General features: G+C 37.1%; 2 protein-coding genes across 2 annotated transcripts; one reads left to right on the top strand and one right to left on the bottom strand.

Annotated features, from left to right (window-relative positions):
* Nucleotides 1–3,884: 3,884 nt before the first annotated feature.
* Nucleotides 3,885–5,030, top strand: LOC130670425 (uncharacterized). The gene has a single exon (XM_057473827.1). The coding sequence runs from the start codon at nucleotides 3,885–3,887 to the stop codon at nucleotides 5,028–5,030; it is 1,146 nt and encodes a 381-aa protein (XP_057329810.1).
* Nucleotides 5,031–18,822: 13,792 nt separating this feature from the next.
* Nucleotides 18,823–19,239, bottom strand: LOC130670424 (uncharacterized protein F54H12.2-like). The gene has a single exon (XM_057473826.1). The coding sequence runs from the start codon at nucleotides 19,237–19,239 to the stop codon at nucleotides 18,823–18,825; it is 417 nt and encodes a 138-aa protein (XP_057329809.1).
* Nucleotides 19,240–20,983: the final 1,744 nt, after the last annotated feature.

The raw sequence follows: 20,983 nt of genomic DNA, 5'->3' as shown, positions 1-20,983 counted from the left end.
TAATTATTGTACTTGATTGTCGAGTCTTCATAAAAACTACTATCTGGCTTATAATTTTTTCTATGAGCATTTGTCATCTTTATAATTTCAAGATATTTATTTTTATCATTCTGTGTGACTTTCGAATCATCCGGAGATTTTTTAAATAATAATTCCAATAAACCAGGAGTCACTGAGTAATTTTTATTTTTTATATTAATCACAGTATCATCAAAAGTTATTTCAGAATCACCAATGTAAAAATCATTGTAACATCGACGGACACCATATCTCAGATCTATATCTCTACTTTTTTTATACACTTTAGATAAATAAGACTTTATTTCACTGCTAGCTGACTTAGCAGGGGTACTTGATGCAGCAGGAGATATTTGTGTTTCTTCCAGAGTCCCGCTTCTATCTTCAGAGATGATACTGTTATATTTACTTGCATCATCAAGTTCTGTATTATTATTATTCACAGTTGAATTATTTTCTTCTTCAACTTCAGACTTGACTTCTTGTTTGATTTTATGTTTTGATGATTCGACTAGACTTTGTAGAGGTGTAACAATAGGCTTGAACATTTCACCCATTGTTTTCTCAGCTGTGTCTTTACCCAACTTGAGCATTCTGTGCTTCCGTCGGATAGCATCACTAGCCTGAGATATCTGATGTAAGACATCTCGTTGCTTTGAAAGTTCCTCAGTCTTCATGCTGATGCGTCAGAGTTCACTTAATCTCTGATTGTTGTTCGTCAAGTACAAGTTAATTTATACTAATAAAACAATCAAATCCTTTTCTGTATCTTCCACTATTTAGCTCACTGTCTTTGTCAATCACTACAAACCCATATTTACCACCATCATCATTCCAACATGCTGAACACAAGTCTTTGAATAAATTGTATGACATGTCGGTATTTACATGATCATCATACACATGTTTCAAGTTCATCTCATCTTGACGAAAGAGAACTATAAAATTTGCATTGTCACGTATCAAATGTTTAGGGATACGTGTGTAAGTCTGACAGAGATAAAAACTGTCAACATCTTTGTGTCGACCCATGCAAAAATATGCTCTGATATGATCTTGTTTTTCACAAGCAACATCATCAAATATCATCAATGAGTTTGGTTTTGCATCTTCAGGTTTCAGTACTTCTTCGTGCTCGTTGAATATAAAAAATTCAATACCTTCTATTGGTTTAAGTAGTGATTCTAAAAATTTGTATTTCGGTTGATTTAGAGATTTTGAGTAGAGATAAATATTATCAAATCTCAAACCATTAGGGTGTATGATGAGTGACAGCAGAGCATTTGTTTTTCCACAATTTGATGGACCACAAAATATAGCACGTACACTGTTTGGCAATAAAGCTCCGTGTCTTTTAACTTTTTTCACTCCTGTACCTTGAACAATTTGATCAAAATTTATTACTGGCAACTTGGCCTCTTGACTTTTAAACTCCATGTTGACAGTTTCCGGTCACAACAACAACTCACTCAGTGAACTATAAGTACTAGGTTTTATAGGATTTTCAGTCAGTCATGATGCTGCTACTATGGAGAGCAGATGTGTGAATACTAGTGGTAGAGGTTTTGTAAACAGTATAATTAATAAGCTGCCATTTGAACTACATATACCTGGATACCAGTACTGTGGACCAGGCACAAAGCTAGCCAAGAGATTAGCTCGTGGTTATCCTGGAATTAATCCTCTGGACACTGCGTGTAAAGAACACAATATCGCATACTCATATAATCGTGAAAATTTGGAAGCACGTCACGAAGCTGATCAAATACTTGCTGAGAAGGCGTGGCAACGTTATCAAGCAAAAGACGCTGGTATTGGTGAAAAAGCTGCTGCGTGGAGTGTAAATAAAATCATGAAGATGAAAAAAAGATTCGGTATGGGGTTGAAGAAAAGAGCAGCTGGCAAGAGAAAGCCCAGTAAGAGGAAGACCAACAAGAAAAAAACTGGCAAGAGAAAGGCTAGCAAGAGAAAGACTAGTGTAAAAAAGCAAGTAGCACTAAGACAAGTTGTCACAGCTGCCAAAAAGTCCATGACTTCTGGTGGTGATCCAATCAAAACAGCATTGAAGGGTGCTCGTCAGGCAGTTAAAAAATCTGGTGGGAAAAAAAATATCAGGCTGCCTCGAATTTTACCAGTTCCATCTAAAGTTGGTGGTATACTACCATTTTTAATACCACTTTTTGCCGGCTTGAGTGCAACAGGAGCTTTAGCTGGAGGCGCTGCTAGTATAGCGAAAGCTGTAAATGATGCGAGTGCTGCTAAAAATCGATTGAATGAGAGCAAACGTCATAATTTGCAAATGGAACAAATATCCATGGGAAAAGGCTTATACTTGAAGCCTTACAGGCGTGGTATGGGCTTATACTTGAGACCATATCCAGTAGGCAGAGGATGCAAGTCAAAAAACAAGTAGAGCTACCACATCGAGCACTCACAAACATCGACTTACTGAAGTATGCTAAAGCTCTAAAAATTCCAAACTTTCGTGGTGTTTTTATGAGAAATGATTTACCTGAAACTGGACCGAGAAAAAATGAATCAGCTATTATTAATCTTGATGATAAACATGGACCTGGTACTCACTGGGTTGCATACAAGAAAAATAATGATAAAGTTATTTATTTTGACAGTTTTGGTAATTTACAACCACCACAAGATCTTATGGAATATCTCGATGTTGGTAGCGTGAAATATAATCACAAAAGATATCAGGATTTTGATACAATTATATGCGGACACTTGTGTCTCAAATTTCTTACTGGACAACTATAAATTGATGTGACTTTGTGTACAGCACATCAGTCATGGCTGAGTCATTCACATTAACACTGACAGGATCTTCATCCGAGTTGGAGGCTAACTACTTCCCTCCAATTGAATTATCATCAGCTAAAAATTATGTTCTGGGACTTGTAGAGTTATTAACATTTAATTCGATACCAAATATTGATGTGGGTGCTAATAAATTCTATGTCTCTTATCCTGTGGATAATATTGATATTGAAAAAATTGATACAAATAATGTTGATAATAATGTTGATGAGAAAAAAATAGTCAAGAAAAAAAGAGCTAAGAGAAATGCTGCAATAATTACAAAGTTTGATGACAATATCTCAGTGACGGAAAAGAATATAGAAGCTGAAAAATATGAAACTATTGAAGAGAGAGTCTTGACGATACCAACAGGAAGTTACGAGATAACTGACATTGAAAAATATATTCAAAAGAAATTACGAAGACTCAGCATCAGCATCAGAGCCAATAATAATGAATTGAGAAGTGAAATTAAATGCGATCAATTTATAAATTTTACACCTCAAGATTCTATTGGTCGGCTATTGGGATTTACAAATCGGAAGCTGATGCCACATAAAACTCACTCATCAGATTTACCAGTGAAGATATTAAAACTCAATGCTCTGAGAGTTGAGTGTAACATCACGTCTGGTGCTTACATAAATGAACACAAAGTTCACACTATTCATGAATTTTTCCCAAGTGTACCACCAGGATATAAGATTGTTGAATTGCCATCACACGTCATTTATCTACCGATCGCCGTACAAGCAATACAAAATCTCAGACTGAGAATTGTAGATCAAGACGGAAAACTGGCTAATTTCAGAGGTGAAACGATAACTATAAGACTGCATATAAAGACTATAAAATAATGGGTATCGTGTATGAGACAAAAAGTGGTGCTGGGTATAAAAAGACAGCAACATGGTCAAGCAACACCAGTCACCGAGTACCTCACAAAGTGTTAACACATCAGAACACTCAGTTTCTACAGAGCCTAGGACTAAAATTACGTGGAAAATTAAGAAAATAAAAATTTATTTTTGCTGTTTAACGTGTACACGACCATGGCAGCGGAAATCTTAAATATCCAACGACAAATCATTTTTGATGAGTCAATTGCGCACTATGAAGCGCATGCTCATCTCCCATATGCTTCATCAACATTCAACAACAGCGATGAAATAAGAATTGCAGTTCAACATCAAGATTTGTGTCTACTTCCAAGTAAAAGTACATTACATGTGTATGGAAAATTTACAAAGTCCGATGGTACAGCTGTGAGTGCAACGACTCACATGGTCAACATGACAGTTTGTCATATGTTTGAAGAAATACGTTACGAACTCAATGGTGTTGAGATTGATCGTAGCAAAAATGTTGGTATCACAAGTCTCATGAAAGGATACACATCACTAAGTCCTGCTCAAGAAAATATACTTGAAAATTCAGGCTGGATTATGGATGAAGCTGTAAACAAATTACACAATGACAATGGTTTCTTTGATATATCTATACCATTGAGTCTCCTGCTTGGTTTTACTGAAGATTACCATAAAATTGTCATCAATGCAAGACATGAATTAATTTTGATAAGATCAAATTCTGATTTGAATGCATACATTGTGGCCACACCTGCTGCTGGAGCTCATGCTGAAGCTGTTAAAATTACACTGCAAAAAATCGAGTGGATTGTACCATATGTGACTATGGCTGATAAACAAAAAATTGAAGCTTTGAATTATATTACAAGTGATCCAGCTATCTCAATCAGTTTCCGTGCTTGGAAGCTGTACGAGTATCCTCTATTACCAAATACTTCGAAGCACATTTGGGCTGTCAAAACTTCTACGCAGCTCGAGAAACCACGTTTTGTCATTCTTGGATTTCAAACAGCAAGAAAAAATGACGCAACTAAAAATGCCAGCGTGTTTGATCACTGCAACATCAGAGATATAAAATTATTTTTAAACTCTCAGAGTTATCCTTGTGGGAATTTAAACCTCAACATTGCAAACAATCAATATGCTCTGTTGTATGATATGTATATAAATTTCCAAATTTCATACTACAACAAAGAACCTGAGCCACTGCTGACAAAGAAAAAATTTTTGGAACAAGCACCACTGTATGTTATCGATTGCTTGAAACAAAACGAATCAATTAAATCTGGACCAGTGGACATTCGCCTGGAATTTGAATCTGCTAATTAATTTCCTGCGCAGACATCAGCTTATTGTCTCATTATACATGATCGCATAGTCGAGTATAATCCCATAAGCAGCATCGTACGAAAACTAATATGAAGACTATTCATTTTTAATCCAACGCCAACCATACATTATATGTTTGTATGGAGATTTTGCACATGAACAAGCAAGAAGAAGCGAATGGGAACAAGCAGCAAGAGATCAAGAACGATTTGAACAAAGAATTAATAAATTAAATATAATTATTGAACCTGTATTAATTAAAAAACTTACATTTATAAATAAATAAACTTTTTTATATTGACATATATTGTTTTTATTATTTTTAACCTAAAATATACATTTAAGTCTTACATAACCTTAAATATTTTACATAACCTCAAATACATACGAAACTATAGTATTTTTTTTCTTAACCTAAAATATACATTTAAGTCTCACATAATGTTGCGTAAATTTCAAATGTTCGCGCCAGAACACTTGACAACTCTACGCTCTACTATACCAGAGGTGCTGCTATCGACGCGCCCTCTGATACTCGGAATTTCAACTCGATAGCCAGTTACGCGGCAACTGGCATTATTCTACAACACTTGTGATAGAACACCACGTGCTACCAGTTTTTATTGTAATTCAATTTCATCGTGTTAATTACTCTACATTATCAAGTACATCATTCTTATTGTAACTCGCTGATTCACCATGTATTTGTTATCATCTATATTCTTCAATTATATCTGTTTTTTCATATATAAACTCTGTGCTCATTGCTGTGGTGACCGCGTGTTAAACTAACGTGCGGGCTATATCTATTCACATACTCGCCATCATGTGACTTTGCAGCCACAAATAAGTATTCAATTTACAATTTACTTTATTACTCATCGCTTAATATTTACTCGTACTCGATGTCAACTGGTGTGACTGATGTCATCATTCAGTCATCCAGTCATACTTAATCTCAAAAATCAATATCAAATTTTATTTGTGACTGCAAAGTAATTATTATACGTTCAGACTCGGCTCGTTACGCTTCTTATATTTTTGCTCTTCTTACTCGTACTCTGTGTCGCGAATTAAATTTAATTGTGACAAAAATGTATACTCGAACTATTGATGATAGTTGTAAATCATTAATTGTTAATAATTTATTCTTTATTGCGCTCTTTTGTGTAAATTAATTCACGTGTATGGTGCCGTGTAAATTTATAAACTCGTATTCATTAAACTCAACAAACTCGATCTTCAACTACGCTCTATATGTATATAAATAATGTTCATGTGTACGGTGCCATGCAATTTATATAAAACTCAATTAAACTCAAATGCAATCGAATAATGTTCAATAAGTGCTCTAATATGAACTCGTGATCGACTCTTGTACTCTACGCTATTATCTGTGATTTATTTATATTAAATATGGACAATACACCGAATAAGTGAATTTTTATTTCTTTCACCATCCCGATCCAGCAAACTAAATATTTAATGTAGTTTTTAAGTTAATATTTTACACATAACCTTAAATACTTTTTTATTTCACATAACCTCAAATACATAATAAACTATAGATATTTTTCTTAACCTAAAAATATACATTTTTTCAGTTTTACATAACCTCAAATATATAATAAACTATAGATATTTTTCTTAACCTAAAAATATACATTTTTCAGTCTTACATAACCTCAAATATAGAATAAACTATAGATATTTTTCTTAACCTAAAAAGTACAATTGCAGCAATCTTTTCTGAATGGATATGCAAGGCTATCAGGGATATCATGATAGAAAAGAGAATGATCTCGACACCTTTGATATCCAATCAATTTTTCATTATTTTGTAATCGTTCCGGTAGTTTGTGCCAAGCGAAATCGATTTGTTGGGTTGCATTTTCAATGAAAAATGCAACATCAAGACATGCGATATCTTGATTATCCATACACAGTAAGTTCCCCAACTGATTGAAGATCTAAACCGACTTTTCATAGGTTGGTTGGTTTCCATAACAAGTCCAAAACCACTTCTTGAAAAATTGAACATTTTGATAAGCACATGAAGAATAAAACTTTTTCTTATGATGAACATGGTATGGACAGCGATGTTTTTGGAAAATCATAAGCATCAAATAGAGAAAAATGTCTTAGTTTTTCCATATCAATTATAGGTACAACAGAGTCAATTAGATCATCAAGCCATTTTTTCTTTCGTTCACCTTGAACGTAAAAGTAACGTGCATTTTTCACCAAAATATCTAGATTTTCTTTCAATGATTCATATGGTTGCACACCAGATGTCCATGAAATTGAATGTTGAAGTCCACAATGATCAACACTTTTTTGCATTACTGCAACATCAATCTGATCTAAAGGTGGTTCGAATAACTAATGTTCACATTGCACACGTTTATATGGATTGACGTTAACACAAATATTACTAGCACAAAGTTCTTTTATCACAAATCTGCCATCAGGCATCTCAAAACCCACAAAATCGATTATTAGTTCCATTATTGCGGTTTGTTAGCTTTAAACAATGACTTAGTTAATAAGAATGTGATTTTATGACACGCTTCTTCGTAATCTTTGCGATCATTAAAGTTCAATAATAATTCTTTCCAATGAGACAGTTGTAAGTTGATTTCTTTTCTTCGGATAGCCAATCCTTTGTTTTTTTCCTCATTCGCGTTTCTATAATAATAGGAATCTGGGATAGCGTCGTTGTCGTTGTCACCGTAGTCATCAAAAATATCACTTTCGCTGCTTGTATCCTCAAACTCGATTTGGGCATCGTGGGTACACTCATCAGTGCATACATGAAGTCTGTAAAAATTAACAATTAAATATTTATAGTCAAGTTATTAAAAAAAATAATAATTTTGAAATAATAATTCTTACATACTTTGAACCGTGAGGACCCATTTTTTATGATTTCCTAAGTATACGTAATTGTAGTTTTTCCGTTTTTTCACTAATTTCAAATAGGTTCTTCGCTAACTTTCTTTTTTCAGCACAGCCTGGACACGATACTTCTCGCGCACTTTCAATAATTTCAATGTTTTTGTCAAATGCAATTACGTCATTGATAAATTTCCCAATATCCTCAGGAGGTATGTCACCAAATAATGATTCAATAATATCGTCAAGATTATCAGTGTACGGCCGGTTATGTAAGAGAAAAATTCTTTCACTTTCACTGAATTTATTATCCATTTGCACAAGCTGTTAACTAGAACGTTTCTCGATGTAGACTGACTGCTGCTGCGAGCTCAGCGCTCAGCTCAGTAACCCCACTCTAAGCCGAAAACAAGTTCAAACCTGTTAGATGACGTCATCATCTAGAACATTCTATTGCGCAGTTAAAAAGAACAAAGGAAAAAACAAGTTCAAACTTGTCAGATGACGTCATCATCTAGAACATTCTATTGCGCAGTTAAAAAGAACAAAGGAAAAAACAAGTTCAAACCTGTTGGATGACGTCATCATCAGATAAAAAGAGGGGGGGCGACACCACTAGATGGCGTGCTCTTGCATGCTTCTCGCATGTACCCTTACATACCCCAATTTCAATATATAAAACTTTAAATCATACATTTACGTGTACATATTGTATTAATCAGGGTAGGCTACGCTAGTGTCAGCTCTGGGGTGACACACAAACACGATGTCAAAACCTGTAACCTGATAGGCAAGCCGAGAACCCACTCTAGTTATTAATGGAAATTGTACATAATTTTACGTAAATTGTACATTAATAAAAATTGTACACATTTTTTCAAAAAATTTCCCGCTCAAAATATACACGAGGCGCCATTTATCATGAGCTCAAAATGGCGGACACGAGCTCAAAAATGAGCTCAGACGGTAAAAAAGACCGCCAAATAACGTCAATTAGCTTCAAAAAGGCCCCAGATAAGCTCAAATGATGTCAATTAGCTTCAAAATGATGTCAAAAAGGCCGCAGATAACCAACAGTCGATACATTATCGACAATCGATAACCAACAGTCGATAACTTACCATCCGCCAATCGATAACTTACCATCCGTCGGTACAACAGATCAGGGGTTCGTGTCCATAATGGGCCAGAACCAGCTCTGCCTATCTACTATTATCACCCGATGAATAATTACGGGAATAACGGTGATGATAATTTCGATATATTGGGGGAAAACTTAGCAACCGGTGGTTACAATAATAGATATTTGAATCATAATGGCAGTGAGAGATGCCAAGGGTTTTTCGAGCAACCCAGAGCGAATAATTTAACATTACCAGATGTCGCGGCGGTCTTGTTACGTAAATGGCGGGATATAAGAGAAATCGTGAGATCTTGGCCTGTACGATACCCGCAAGGCGATTTATCCGCCAATAGTTTTCTGGCTTCATTTGAAGCCATGGCGTTTCGCGAGGGTTGGTTAATAACGGATTTAATAAAAATTCTTGGTTGTCTTTTCGTCGGTAAAGTCAATAAATGGTACGATACTTACAGTAGGCATTGGACAGATTATGGCCATTTTAAGCGGGAATTTTTACGAGAATTTGGCTCTCATAAAACAGATACGCAACTCTTAATGAAAATTGGTCAGTTAAGACCAGAAGCCGGTGAATCTTCAACCGACTTTGTATTCCGAGTACAACAAAAATACGGTGAAATGCGTAACCCTCCTCCCGAATCAGAACAGGTGACGTGTATACGTAACCATCTACCTAGAAGCTTATCAACGTTGGTATTTTCTAGGCTAGTAAATAATTATGATGACCTGTTATCGGTATTACACGAAGCTGCCGTATTATTAGAGGAGAATAAACGCACGTTTGAGTCATCCGAAAAGTCGAACTCCAAAACAAAAGAAAAATCGCGTTTCTCAGCAGTACATACGTCACCGCGTAACTCTATTTTGGTTGATATGATGAACGGAAAACAACCACTCATTATTGAAGAAATTCGTGAGAGTGAGGACGGTCAATTTATCGTTTGTGCGTCAGCAGCAACGGTACAACCTCCCCAACAAAATTTTTCATCCTATCGTCCTCAAAATAATAGAGCGCGAAATTCGAATAACGCGAGTAATAACGGTAGTTTTAATATCACACCGCGCTCGTATAGTGAAGCGACTGCTGGTCGAAATTTAGACCAAGATTTCTGTCACAATTGTGGACAAAATGGTCCCACATTTGAGCAGTGTAATAACATTAGAGTTGATGTCTGCAATTTTTGCCTTAGAGCAGGTCATATTAAGCAAAACTGCTTTCAAGCAAACGGTGGCCCACTCAACAATGGGTTTAACCAAAATTTTAATTCTCGTCGGTCGAATGGTCCTGCCCAAACAAATTATAATAATAGAAATAATTATAATAATAATCCAAATGTAAATAGAAATAATTATAATAATAATTCAAATGTAAATAGAAATAATTATAATAATAATTCGTATGTAAATAGAAATAATTTTAATCAAAATCGTGGGCAATCTAATTTTAATAACGCTAACAGATCAAACCCGAATTTTATCCCGGGTAATTTTAGAGTAAATGAAAACTGTAATGAAAGCGGTAATCAGTTTCATGAGAATAATCGGGAAATTTCTCATTCTCAAGGCGATAATAATGTAAATAATAATCGTAATAATAATCACTCTAATTGCGTCGAAGTTCAGTCGACTAGTGCTGGCGATGCCAGTTACCCTCAGTCGTCAAAAAACTAATCTCGCCCTCCTATTCCCCGAGGAGAAAGGGCGCGAAATCCAGAAAATCGGTTAAACGAAGAAAAAGGGGAAATCGGAGCCCTAGTAATTATCGCGCGCACCAAATCTGGTTAAACAAACCAAATAAATTTAAAAGAAATTCTGTAAATACTTTAAATAAAATTTCTGAACCTGACGGCGTCTTAGTGAGTACTGTCGGTTCGGTCGAAAATTTATATTATGAAAGTTTAGTAAATAAAAACTCGGAACCTGACGGCGTCTTAGTGAGTACTGTCGGTCCGGTGGAAACTAGTAATTATGAAAATGTCGTAAATAAAACTTTGGGACCAGACGGCGTCTTAGAATTGAGTACTGTCGGCCCGATGAAAGAAATTTCTAATAAATATTCGATAAATGTAAATTTAACTAGACCTGACGGCGTCTTAGAATTGAGTACTGTCGGTCCGGTAAATGAAGTTTATAATAGAAATTTGGTAAATGTAAATTCAACTAGACCTGACGGCGTCTTAGAATTGAGTACTGTCGGTCCAGTTGTTCTAACCAGTGGTGAGCAAGTAGGCGATATTATATTGGAAAGTCAAAATTTAAATTGTATTGGCTCCGATATATTTAAAGATAATAAATTTGAGACTGAGGTCGATTTAATCGACCTACGCGACCCAGTTACGGTCGAAAATAATTCTGATCAAGAAGTAGATGATTTAATTAGCTTCGAGAATGAGGATGATATTAGTAGTGGTGATAGAGTAGAGGATAGGTGTGTCGAGGGAGACACTTTCTCGGAATTTTGCAAAATATACGATAACGTAAACGGGTTATCGGTTTTTAATAATTTGTCCGTTTTAAATAAAGATTGCCCTATTTTAAATAATTTATTGGTTTTAAATACTGACGAAATTAACCGATGGGAAGGCTTGAGGGAAGAAGCACAGCCCACGGTTAATTTACCAGATTCTAATAATTTAATCGAAGATATTTATGAAAATTTTAATCGGGATAATTCTTATGAAGTTCCTCTAAATCTTTTGGAAAATTTTGAAGTTAGTGATTTCATTGAGTCAATTGGTTCTGATGAATCTGAGGAACCAGGTTCCGTTAATGTTCCTGGGGTGCCATATTTATGTGGATTGGAGCCACTCGAAAATAATGAGGAGACCGAAGAGACGTGGGAGGGAGAATTGGACCCAGGTTTTGAACCTGAAGATCCCGCGTTAACTGACTCTCCACCATCTTGTCTTTCACCCCCACGCGCGTCGTATTTACCAGAAATATTTAAAGATAAAATATTACCCTCACGTGTCGCCAATCGTATTGCATCTCGGACCAAATTTTATTCCGGTACTGGTCCAGCGCCACCTAAAATTACAGCACGAATACCTGTGTCTATTTGGATATTCGGGGTGCAAGTAAACGGTATAATTGACACGGGAAGTGAAAGGTCCTATATCAATCGGCGAGTTTATGACCAAATACGTGAGCTAAGCTCTGGTCAATTACAATCAGACGATACGAACCTACGGGGAGTTCTTCTCGCGAACCACACCGAATGCAAAACTATCAGTGGGGCTCCTTTCATTATTCAAATCAGTACAATAGCCGAAGAGCAATATCTGAGTGTCCTCGAGGACCTGAGCTATTCAGTAGTCCTGGGTATGGACTTCGCTCTTCAATTTGGCTTATTAATCGATTGTGCAAATAAAACTTGGAAATTTAAAGGCACTGATGAAAGTCATCCTTTTCAATTAATTAATTGTAATGATAATAAAACCCGTTGTCAATCACTAACTTCTGATCAACAAAAAGATTTTGATGAATTTTTAAAATCGGAAATGTCAAAATTCGCGGAGTTACCGAACCAAGGTCTAACTGACCTCGTGCAGCATACGATTACTTTGCAGCCGGGAATAAAACCCATACAAATCCGTCCGTATCGGCGTAGTCCTGTTATATCGGCGGAATTAAATAAACAAATAGACGAGCTGCTCGAGAAGGGTTATATAAGGCCCAGTAACAGTTTCTGGTCGTGTTCTCCGGTCATGGTGACCAAAGCCTCCGGTGATTGGCGTTTTTGCGTCGATTATCGACCAATCAACAAATATACTATTTTACCCGCTCACCCTCTTCCAAATATGCTACGTATTCTAAGTGCTTTACATGATGCGAAATATATAACTACGATGGACCTCAAGGAGGCGTTCCATCAAGTTTTAATGGCACCGGAGTCCATTCCCTACACTGCCTTCTTCGTAGAGGGTAGGGGGCAATTTGAATGGGTTCGTATGCCTTATGGGCTCGCGGGTGCACCATCAACTTTTCAAAAAGCGATGGATAAGCTCCGTGAACGTTTTGTAGATAGAGTACACAAAAGAAATTTACCGAGGTCTTCGATAGATAAAGTTTTCGCGTATCTGGATGACTGGGTAATAATAAGCGAGACCTATAGCGAACATTAAGCTATCTTGACTCTTGTCTTTGAAATATTTCGCGAGGCTGGATTATTAATAAATCCAAGTAAATGTAAATTCGCGAGGTCTGAGGTGAGATTTCTTGGTTTTATAGTAGATAGAGAGGGTCTACGACCTGACCCTGAAAAAATAGCACCTATCGCGAATTTCCCGCGTCCAACGACTAGAAAACAGGTACGCAGTTTTTGCGGATTAATTAACTGGTACCACAGGCATTTACAAAACGTTGCGAAGGTCCAAGGACCTCTAAATAAATTATGTAGCGTGAATACTGAGTGGAAGTGGGGAGATGAGGAAGAAAAGGCTTTCCAAGATCTTAAACAAGCTCTTGTTAACGCGAAACCGTTGGCTGTACCTCAGCCAAATCTTCCGTATTATTTATACACCGATGCGAGTGATACGGGTCTAGGCGCGTTCTTGGTTCAAAAAGAACCAGATACCGGGAAAGAGTTTCTTATTATATGTTTAAGTAGACCGTTGCGAGGTGCCGAAACACGCTATACCACAACCGAGAAAGAGTGTTTGGCGGTTGTATGGGCCGTAAGAAAATTAAGATGTTATCTAGAGGGATTTTCGTTTGTTGTGGTTACTGACCACGCTTCGTTAAAATGGCTCCATACCTTAAAAAACCCGAACGGTAGGCTTGCCCGTTGGGCAATGGAACTTTTGGCCCACCAGATCACGATTGAACACCGTCGTGGGACCGAGAACGAAGGCCCGGATGCCTTATCGCGCTTATACGAGGACCAGGAGCCCGTGGAGTGGTCCGAAGTCCTCGATGAAATTAAAAGTAAAGGTGTAGATTTTGTACATATTCAAGTCCGCTCGTGGTACGACGTAAAGAAAGCAAATGTTAGAAAATACCCGGAAAATTTTGTTGATTGGCGAATAAATAATGAGGATAAATTAGAATATTATAAACCCGATTATCTAAAAGAATGTATAGATGATCAAGACGCGTGGAAATTGGTTTTAACTGAAAACGAGATTCCCGATATTTTGAAAGCAAACCATGATGTGCCAGACGCGGGACACTTGGGTCGCGACAAAATGTACCATCGGATACGTACACGTTATTATTGGCCTGGTATGTATCGCGATGTAGGCGAGTATGTAGATAATTGTGAGACGTGTAAAAAGGTCAAATATAAACAGACCTCGTCTCAAGCGCCGATGCGCACGCGACAACCAATTGAACCCTGGGCCATAGTTGCAGCTGATGTGACTGGCCCATTTCCGCGATCTAAAACCGGCTATCAATATGTGTTAATTGTACAAGACCTATATACGCGATTTATTGAGGTCTTTAGACTTCGTAAACAGACTGGATTAAATGTAAAGAAAAGTTTTCGTCGCGTTTTTTCACGTCGGGGATACCCTCTATTTTTAATCACCGATAATGGGAAAGAATTTATTAATCATGAAATTAAAGATTATTTGAAAGAAACGGGAATAAAATCTGTACCTACAGCGATCGCGCACCCGCAAAGTAACCCGGTTGAAAGAATTAACCGTACTCTGAAACCAATGATACGGGCATTTATTTCGAAAGATCAGACGTCGTGAGATGAGCACTTAGGTGAGTTCCAGCTCGCCTACAATAGTAGTTACCATGCTTCATTACATATGTCGCCATATTATTTGGTTCATGGTAAAGAACCACGGCTGTCGGGTAAAATAACCGAACTAGAAATAGATGACTTAGATTCAGATGATAATTCATGGCGCGATCGAGTAAATCGTCTTGATCAGTTACGACACAAAATTGAAGCTATTATGATAGTAGAAAGTGAGAAACAAGCCGTATATCATGATAAGGGACTTAAAGAGCCACCTAAATTACAAGTGGGTGATTCGGTATATTACCCAAACAGAAAATTAAGTAAGAAAATTGATAAATATTCGTCTAGTTTGGCTAACAAATTCTTGGGGCCAGCCATTGTCAATAGAATCATCAGCCCTTTAGTTGTTGAGTTAAAATCAGATACTGGGAAAATTTTGGGCAATCATTATGTACCTGATTTAAAATTGCCCAGGCGCAGTCAGAGGCTGATGAAAACCGTTTAATTTGTTTCAGAGAGACGTACGGGACCGTCGGGTCCAGGAAAGAATGGCCCGAGAGCCAGGAGTTTTCCGAGACGAAACGCATTGTCGCACCGTCATGCGTCGCGAACGGAAAAATGCATACATAGCTGAGAAGATACGCTTGGGACTGCCCCTTCCACCATCATACAGGCCACGTCCACCACGTCCGGAAGTCGGCGAGGCACCCGCACCTGTAAGAGGACCAGTACCCTGCCACTCGGTGGTCGCACCCACTGCACGACCAGATTTCACGGCACGCTGGCAGAAGCGTTGCACTCTGGCTCGGGCTGTGGAGAAGTCAGAAGGCCGTCCATCAACAACTCGGTTTATACAGCCATTTTACGTACCACCGGCGCGCCCTGTATCGTCACCCGAGGTCACCCAAGCGCTCAAACGCACCCGTTGGGACCTCATGGGGGAAGAGATGTTGACCTCAGCGGAGGCTGAGGAATTGGCTTCCTATGTGCCCACAACAGCTGCACCTGAGGTTGTCCTAGTCGGACCTGAGGAGGAATTGGTTCTACCCGAACCAGGGTCGGAGAAGGACCCTTTAGCGGAAGACGAAGAGGAGGCAGACAGCCAGTCGGACGACTCCGATCTGTTGATTATAGATGAGGAAGTGGTCGTTGACCCTGTTGAACCCGCACGAGTTGCGGAAGAGTGAATTTGTTTATCTTACCAAAACTTATTAATAAACTTTTCACTACCATCTAATTTAATTGTCAAAATTTCTTTAATTAGTCCTTTTCAGCTTCCGAGCCCCAATCTCAAGTCTGGTGACGGGGAGTGTAACCGTGCAGCAGCGATTTTAAGACGTGAGAGTGAGGCTCTCTCGCTTCTTTTTGTTCTCTCTCTCGCTCCCATATAATTTTCTCGTTTGCGAGTTCGGCTGAGTCTTGGCGGTAGTCTTAGTGCAGCAGATATGCGGAAATTGGTCACTGCGCATAATTGGGAGGGGTCAACACGAGGTGCTGACCCGAGACAATTAATTTTAAGACGACACTTGAGTTCCAGTGCGCTTACTGATTAGTCGCTCTTTTCCACTTTGTGAAAATTATTTTATTTCTTTCAATACGTTTCGACTTATCCAGTGATCTTGTGCCACTTGTGTTGTGTGGTTAAAAATAAAACCAAGTTTGCGGTGTTTTGGGTCGTTCATACTTCTCAGGAGGCGAATTGCTGCGTGAACCAGATTCTTGTCAACCCCACGTGGATCACCCGGAGACTAGGAGGATGGAGCGTAGGCCGATTCCTGCAGTAAGTCCCGACATTTGTTCGACTATATATATCTCTATTTTATAATACCTATGTACAAAGCCTCTCTCTTCAACGCGGTAATTCCCGCCAATATTTCTCATTTTCCACGATATTTATTCCCGCGCATATCGCCCGATAAATTCTTTAAATAAAATTGTAATGATTACGCATATATATAAAACTAAGGGGAAAATTTGTATATAAAGGGTTTGGTTAAATAAATTACATAATTTACATTATTTGAGTATTAATTATAAACTATCACCAGAGTCCTTAAGAGTCAAGTTTATTTTCAGCCGCGTGTCCGGCTCAGGACGAGCCGACTCACCCTGAGAATTTCAAGTTCCCGAGTTTCAGAACCAGCGATAATCGACGCAATTCGCTAATTAAATTTATTAATAATAAAGTCCGGGAATTATAACTTAACAGTGGTTCTTGGCTATCTGGACACGCAGTAGCCAGGGCCCACCGTTATAATTTTTCTCTTATAAATAACTTGAGAACGGGTGGTAGTAAAAAATATCAAAATGGTGTTCTAGAATCTGTAGGGTGTCCCCTCGAAAGCTTATTGAAAGTCAGAAGTTGAAAAAATTTTTTTCCTATTATTTTTGTAATTTAAGTATAAAGTCAATAAATGAAAAGCATTTTCTTTTGAATTAAAATGAAAATAAAATAAAAAAAAATCATATTCGATAATTATTAGATGTTTTCCACGATTTTGGGCAAAAAAAAAAATTTTTCATTGGAACTACCCCGGTTGATTAATTATTTATTTTAAAATCGAGTGGGCCACCTCAAAATGTTGAGTAAAAAATTTTTTTTTTCTTGAAAAATTTTTGTTTTTTATAAGGTACAAATTCTACCCCATGCTAAGAAAAAAAAAAGTTTTTTTTCAACCCACCCTAGTGTAGAGCACAAGTTAACCGTGGGTGGTGTAAGGCTGCTACTCGAGGGCTGTTTGGTAAATCTTCTATATTTATGACAGGACGACAAAGTAGACCCTTTAAGTATGTTTTTTGCAGTTTTCCTTTTGTAAAAATTTTCATAGCACATTGACAAAAAAAGCGGAGCTGTATGTGTACGTATTTTATCATTGCCTCACGGTCATACCATTCAAGACCATGATTTCTTGTTAAATCATTATTTTCAACCTGCCGTTCTTCTGACAATAGCGTAAATGAAAATTCAGGAGCTAAAATCCAGTGGGCCGTATCACCATTAGTTAGAGAAGTAACACCGATTTCTTTAGGTAAAAATTCTCGTGCGTTGTTAATAAAACCTTGAATATATATTACAAGAGCCACAATGTTCTTCACTATAAGACAGCTTCACAGTTACTGAAGTATTTTGTTTTTCATTTCAACTAAATATTTAATTGTGCTTAGCCGGCAAAATCTATAGTAACTTGCCTGGAAGCGTCTTTTTCGAATACACTCTCATATTCAGCATACACTATAAAGTTTACGCTTGATTCTAAACCTTTAACAAACCTAACCTCTATGCGTACAGTACCATGACGAATCAGATTCCAATGGCTGTTACTATTAGCTGATAAATCAGGCGTTAAGTCAAAAGTGTATAAACAAAACCCATTAGGATAATCGAATCGATCTATTGTATTTCCTTCATTTAAAAAATGAATTCCTGTACCCGAAAATAATGTGTGATAAGCATCTACATACAGCTTACTATTTGAAAAATCAGGTTGTAATGGTTTTGACGGAACTTGCCGGCCGTCTACACATAGCCATAAATAGTTTATACCAAAATGTTGAAAATTGAAGGGATTCATTATACGATCGCTGTTAAAGGCTTTATTATCAACAAACCCTATGATTAAACGTCTAGGTATCTGACCTAAAATAACGTTGTCAATAGTTTCACCATGCACACCTGCAGGTATCGATACAGCTTTTACTTCAGCGCGTGTTAACGGATATTTCACTGTAGTTTTTGCCAGCATACGTGCATGTGCTAACAGAATACCAGGTGATATTTAAGCTCTTCTTACTATTAAACTAGCTTCAGTAATAACGAAATTACAACCGTTAGGCGATGCCTCCATGAGACAAAAAGCTTCTCGAGCACGTGTGAGACGTAAACGCATTTCTACACCATTTATAAGAAATCTTTCTTGATTAAACATGTCGCAATGCAAATGTCCTATAAAATCGGCTGATTTTTCACATGTTAATAAATCACGACGTTTCTTCAATCCTAGCTTATCATCATCAACACTATCCATTTCACCTGGAGTATCACAACACTATCCAACTGTACTTCAGTGTGATTTTGTAGCATCCAAGCCATAGTTTAGGAGGGTTTCTATACACGCTCTATAGGCATATAAATTATTGGGCGTTGATACGGGCTTCTGGTTAAACAGCACGTCTACTTGATTAAATATTGAATGCATAAAATTGTTGATAGGACCTACTTTAGGTGGCTTAGCACTAGCAGCGACAGGAGTTTTACGTGTAATACTTACTCGCAAACTTATCATAGTATGAGCAAGATCAATATATTCATCACCTTGCCCTTGTACAACAAATTCTATAGGTGAGTTATCAGTCAACGATGAAATTGGTTTATAATGGACCCATTGTGAGCTTTCGATTGTTGTTTGAGTAGAAGGCAATGAGAATAATTCAAGCGCTGTTTTAGCACATTCACAAGAGTGCACGTGTAAAAACGACATTTTGGAAATAATATTTTAAGAAAAAATATCATTCACTGTACGTAGCTTTTTCTTTTTCTTATTTTTCTTATTATTTTTCTTTTTGATTGGTTTGCGTTTATTTTTTTTCCGAACTGCTTTTTTTATCATTCGTATTCTCTTATTAGAATGCCTTCCTGCTAAACCAATGGTGTTATTCATACCACTAGCAATCGCCAACTGACCAGGAACGTAGCCTGAACCGCTCATAAGACTGTCGATTTTTTGCTGACCTTTTCATTTTAAATTATTACCTGATTCACGTGCTCTGGCACTTAACGCCTCTTTGACTGGTACGTTGTGATCCAAAACATCTGTAGCAATATTTATACCTGATTTAAAAGCTTCCTTGCCAAGAGCTTTTGCACCGCTTTTTAAAAATGGTAATACACGTCTAAACAAGCCGCCAAGGAAGCTACCGATACTATGGCCTCTTTGATTTGGTGAGCCTATGTAAACTTGACTTATGCCGTTATAATCACGAGTTCCGTCACCGTACTGTATTATTTCAAACTCGGCCATTTTGTTATACTTAAATTCTTCTTCTGAAATGTAATGTCACGGTCAGCGTACCGTATTCAAATGGAATAGGATTCCCAAACTCGTCTCTTATATCAATTTCGATAGTGTTCATGGTTCTACCTAATAAGGGTATATAACGGCCCGGTGAAAAAGTCTTTATTTTAGTTGAACCGTAGAGGTAATGATCGGTATCAACAGGTACGACACGTAGCAGAGGTGATTGGACGTCACCTGTTATATAACCTTCACAAATATCGCTATACACTAATATTTTTCCAGGCACTGCATTAGCTAACGATGCAGGGGTTGCCCCTTTGCATTCGTCCTTTTCTGAGATAGGTCTAGGTGAATAGTCTATGCCAAATCCTAGTATGTTTTCAAGTATTTCATTTAACTTCAGTGTATGTATAGCTACGCAATCACATATTTTATGAACTGATATATAGCCACCAGCGTCATGTACAAAATTTATATGCTCAGATAATGCAGAAAGTGTATTCATACATTGCACTAACGAGCTAATATTTTGATATTGCCCGTAAAGCACATGAACATAGTAAATATCAGCTACACTTTCTTCAATAATACTTTTTCCTTCTTCAGTATTTAGAGGTATGTTGGCTGTACCCATGACAATTGCAGTAGATCCTTTTGGTATATGTAATATTGTCGTAGGAGTTTGTATTTCTACTAACGCAACTTCCCATTCTCCGGTTAATTCCAGCGCTTGAGGTAACTGTGTTATAAAATGTGTAGGCGTGTTATTGGGAAAATATTTCATACTACTTTTACTAGGTAATACAATATAAAAATTATCTCTAATTAAAGCCATTTTTATTTAACTAAAGATAATTCTTCCTCATAAAACACACTGTCAATGGGCTCGTTTTGTAAATCATATAATAAATAAACCACTGGTTGACGGAACATTGAAATTTTAGAAATTTAAAAAATCTCGTTACTCCAACCACTTTCGTATCCTTTCACAAACGCTGCTTTAGTCTTACTGATACGTACCATGTCGCCAACGCTGTATTTAGGTTTACGTTTTTTCATAAGTCTATAACGTTTATTATTTTCATAGCGTTTCTTAAGGTTATCAATTGCTGTAGTATAATTATCTTCATTGACATTTACAGGGGCCATTTTTATTCCGCTATGCTGTGTATGATTGTAAGCATTGATAATTTTCTGCAATACATCT

This window comes from Microplitis mediator, chromosome 6 (genome assembly GCF_029852145.1).
Source record: "Microplitis mediator isolate UGA2020A chromosome 6, iyMicMedi2.1, whole genome shotgun sequence".
NCBI classification, from domain to species: domain Eukaryota; kingdom Metazoa; phylum Arthropoda; class Insecta; order Hymenoptera; family Braconidae; genus Microplitis; species Microplitis mediator.
This window is presented reverse-complemented; position numbering and strand designations above follow the sequence as displayed.

Coding starts and splice junctions, on each gene's coding strand:
- LOC130670425 (XM_057473827.1), top strand. CDS start 3,885: ATGGCAGCGGAAATCTTAAATATCCAACGACAAATCATTTTTGATGAG.
- LOC130670424 (XM_057473826.1), bottom strand. CDS start 19,239: ATGTCGTTTTTACACGTGCACTCTTGTGAATGTGCTAAAACAGCGCTT.